The sequence below is a fragment of the Eulemur rufifrons genome, chromosome 30, assembly GCF_041146395.1.
Source record: "Eulemur rufifrons isolate Redbay chromosome 30, OSU_ERuf_1, whole genome shotgun sequence".
Taxonomy (NCBI): Eukaryota; Metazoa; Chordata; class Mammalia; order Primates; family Lemuridae; genus Eulemur; species Eulemur rufifrons.
In genome coordinates this window covers 90257137-90261477 of record NC_091012.1, presented here as the reverse complement: position 1 = coordinate 90261477, position 4341 = coordinate 90257137, and the positions used below count along the sequence as shown (strand labels likewise).

General features: G+C 41.1%; 1 protein-coding gene across 1 annotated transcript; it reads right to left on the bottom strand.

Annotated features, from left to right (window-relative positions):
- ERCC6L (ERCC excision repair 6 like, spindle assembly checkpoint helicase) lies at positions 1-3412 on the bottom strand. The gene has a single exon (XM_069464255.1). The coding sequence runs from the start codon at positions 3391-3393 to the stop codon at positions 1-3; it is 3393 nt and encodes a 1130-aa protein (XP_069320356.1). The 5' UTR covers positions 3394-3412.
- Between the last annotated feature and the right edge of the window lie 929 nt (positions 3413-4341).

The window sequence follows — 4341 nt, the reverse complement described above, 5'->3', positions numbered from 1 at the left end:
TCAAGTGTTGTTAAGTTGCTTATACAAACTTAAAGTCATGAGCATGATTTCAGGATCTGCACTTTTTATGTCAAGTGCTTTAACTAAGCAGTTTAGGGCCTCCTGTATTTTTCCACACTCTTTCAGCTCTTTCCCACGCATTACAAGAGTCTCATAGTCATTCACAGCCTCCACTGCCTTATCCTGGGGAGAACCACCAGACGGAGGCTCAGGCTCGCCAGGAGAGGTTTCCTGAGCTGAAGCACTAGGCTTAGACACACTTAACTGGCTACACTTGTTTTCTGAAGACGGTGTTTCTCCGGAAGGATCCTCTTCTGTACACTCAGAGCCTTCCCCACAGCTTTCCTCTGCCTCTTCTTCTGGATGATCCTTAGCACTCTTTGCTTCACTGCTATTGTAAAATCTTTCCTCCATATCCTCCACATGGTCTAAAACCATATTAATAAGAGATCTCCTAGAAGCCAGAGATCTTCTAGGGTTTATAGACTTGTTTATGCTATTGGATACTTGGGGGGAAAAGAACCTTGCAGGTGGAATGACATCATCTTTGGGAGTTGAAGCATCAAATTCTTTCAGTGATGAGAAGATCTGAAAGGGAGATGTGTGAAATAAATTTGTGCTTGAGGTACCTTTAAAAGAATTATCTTCATCTTCACCATCTGAAACAATCCTTCTAGCTTTACTTCTGATTTTCACATTAACTACTACTTCTTCTGGTTCGTCGTCTTTCTCCGAAAAATCCCAAGTGAGATGTGGTTTGCTACACACAGACTCTGCTCTGGAATTAGCTGCAGAGCCACACAAGCTATTTTCTTTCTTCACATGCTTTAAAGACTGACTGCAAGGATTTTTTCTATTGTCTGCAGAGTCTTCCAAGAAAAGATTGAAATCACAAGCATACTGTGGTGAAGATACGGAAGGTTCCTCTTCCAACTTGGCCTCATTTGCTTGAGCGTCCTGCAGTGCACCATGGGATACTGACAAGTCATCAGCTATTTCAATAACGGATACACTTGATTCTGTATTTTGATTTTCATTTGTTATGGGATTAATGGGCCAAGGATTGCAGTGACGTAAAATCTCATCATCCTTTAGTTGATCTAGATTTGGCTTGGGATCAGCTTTGATTGATTTGCTAAGTAAATAATTAAAACTTCCCAGAGGGTTCTCTTGCAGTGCCTCCTGTGTAGGCCCCTCTTGTAATGCCTCTTTTTGTAGAGCTTCCTTTTCAGTTGCAAAGCTTCTTGTCATTCCCGATAAAGAGTTATTCCCAGTTTCTTCTAAACTTCCAAACCCCTTGGGTAGAATAGCTATAGAATCAGCATCAAAGGCACTTTTGCCTGGGTGCCTACCATCTTGCAGGATGGTAAAGTTTGTCTCGATACTGGAGAGATCTTCTTTCTCACCCTCTTCTGGCAGATTGTCAATGATTAAATTTGACATTTGGGAAGTGGTTTGTTCTACCTGAGTATGATAAGTAGGTATAAGAGGTGAAGGCTGAGGCTGTGGATTATTCAATTTAGGGCATTTTTTCTTTGCTTGAGAAGGGAACACAGGTTGTCTTAGCCAGGCCCCCTCATTTCTAGCTCTTCCTTGTTCCATCAGGAGCTCTGTATTTTGAGACTCTAATTCAACAAGGAATTGAGCTTTCTGAACCCTTTGTTGAATATAGTGAGATTCTTCTATCACATCAAGCTCTTCTTTAACAGAGAGATCACGTGTGTACATCAAATCATGGTCTGAGATTCCGGCTATCCCCAAAGAGTACAGGTAGGCAATATGTTCATCTAGTTTCTCATCAGATCTCCTCTGAGCAGCGTGCAGAGACTGAAGCTGCAGCTGGGTTACAGAGTTCTGAAGATCCTCGATTGTAAAGAGCTCTCTCAATTCTTGTTTACTAAAATATCGGAAAGGGTTCTTCTTTTCACCGGTAGTTTGTCTTATGAGTGAGTCCTTGAACACCTGTCTTCTATATATTTTTTCCTCTACAGTCCCACAAGTGATTAGCCTGTAAACCACAACATTTTCTTTTTGTCCAATTCGGTAAACTCTATCCACAGCTTGAGCATCAGTTGCAGGATTCCAGCTAGGGTCAAAAATGACCACTCTAGTTGCTGCAGTTAATGTTAAACCAACACCGCCTACTTGAGTGGTAAGCAGGAAAACAGAGTAATCTTTATTTTGCTGGAATAAGTTAATTCTCTTTTCTCGTTCCAGAAGATGAGTAATTGTTCCATCGATTCGCAAAATCTTAAAGTCCCTATTCTTTAGGAGGCGTTCGATGATGTTTAGAATTTGCCTTGATTGGGAAAACACCAGAGTTTGATGCCCCTCATCTCGCAATCTCTTCAGCAGGCCCATTAAGAATATCATTTTTCCAGATTCTTCCATCAGTGTATCATCAGTTATTTGATCAATATGATCCATGTCTGGGGAATCTTCCCCCTCATTTCCATCATAAGCAGACAATTCGACAGTCCCTTGATTCAGCAAATGACAGGCCCGTGCAGACAGCAGCCTAGGGTGATCACACAGCTTCTTTAAGACACCTAGCTCAGCCAATGGTGAGCGTGTCTCCATTAACAACTCCTTGATATGATCTAAAGACACAAATTTCCTGTATATTTCTTCTTGTAAAGGTACAAGACGTATCCAAATTATTAAATCATTTTTCCTGGAAAGAGAAGGCATTTCACAAGTGGCAGCAACATCTGTATTCATTTCACTAAGTCTGACCTCTGCGTTGCTTGACTTTTTCTTTTGTACTTCTTCTTTAGTCCTCCTGAGAAAATAGGGTTTTATGATTGCCATTAAGTTTTCAGATATTTTAAATCCCAAGGCTTTTTCCCCTGGGGTGGCATCCTTCTCTCTTGCTCTAGTAATAGGATTTTCATACTCCATTTTGAAAGTTTTTAATGTTCCTAGCAGGGACCCTTGACAAGCAAAATCAAATAGGGACCACAGTTCTTGTAAATTATTCTGGATTGGGGTTCCTGTGAGGAGGAGACGATTACTTGCAGGGACAGCACGAGCACATATTGCAGACTTAGTAGATGAGGTTTTTATTTTATGTGCTTCATCAAGGATGATATAGTCCCACACAAACTCTTGGTCATTAAAGCTTGAAAGTTGCTGCCAATTATTGATTAACATTTGGTATGTAGTGATAATGACGCCATTCCTTTGCTGGATCCGTTTGAGGTTTCTGGTACGTTCATCCTTGCTAGGACCATGAAAGGTTTTGACTCTCATTCCTGGAGTCCACTTGACAAATTCTTTTAGCCACGTGTTAATAAGATTGGTTGGCATGATCAGCAGCACATGATTCACAAGTGAAGCATCAAACATACCAGAAAGGAAAGCAATGATTTGAACAGTCTTTCCTAATCCCATGTCATCTGCCAAGATACCACCTTTTCTTCCACCCCTGTATAGGTTATAGAGGAAAGCTACACCTTCCTTCTGGTGCTCAAAGAGTTGGTCATGCAGTTCTCGATAAAGCAGCAGGCCAGAGTTGCACACATCTGTAAATTCATCATCTCCATGTTCTGCCAACTCCACCAAGGCTTCCTGTATTTTTTGGATTCTGCTCATCACCTTTTCATTGGGAAAAATGTCCTTTGCCAGACTGAAAAGTTTAAATGCTCCTTCCAGATCTCCATTCTTAGTTGCTTCTTTGGCCTCTTTCACGTATCTATAAAAAAGGTTAAACAAAGAAAGAAAAGAAACATTGAACATTCAGTCCAAGAACACTTTAGAGTCCGTTTTAGAATCCAAACTGCTGTTGTACTTTTTTAAAATTAATTAATTTAAAAAAGTTTTTTTAGAGACTAGTTCTTCCTGTGGAGGAGAGCTAACCCTTGCAGTTGGACTTTTAATATCCTTAATTCAGGATGGGAAAGATTAGCACAGAAGATGCCAATGAAAGCTGGTGTCACTTAAGACAAACAAATATCCACCAGACACTGCCAGCAACACCTTCAGGCACTAGCCATGGAAAATGAATGTGCAGGACTGATGTGGTGGCTCACACCTATAATCCCAGAACTTTGGGAGGCAGATGTGGGAGGATTGCTTGAGGCCAGGAGTTTGAGACCAGCCTGAACAACATAGTAAGATCCTGTCTCTACAAAAACAAAAAACTAGCATACACTTGTAGTCCTAGCTACTTGGGAGGCTGAGGCAAGAGGGTCGCTTGAGCCCAGGAGTTTGGGGTTGCAGTGAGCTATGATGATGCAATTGTACTCTAGCCGGGGCAACAAAGCGAGACCCTGTCTCAAAAAAAAAAAGAGTGTGTAGAGGTTTATTGGTTTCACAGTATTAAAAATAAATTGCCACCCT

Bases quoted from the DNA above. Each gene is read 5' to 3' on its own strand.
- ERCC6L (XM_069464255.1), bottom strand. From the start codon at position 3,393: ATGGGATTAGGAAAGACTGTTCAAATCATTGCTTTCCTTTCTGGTATG.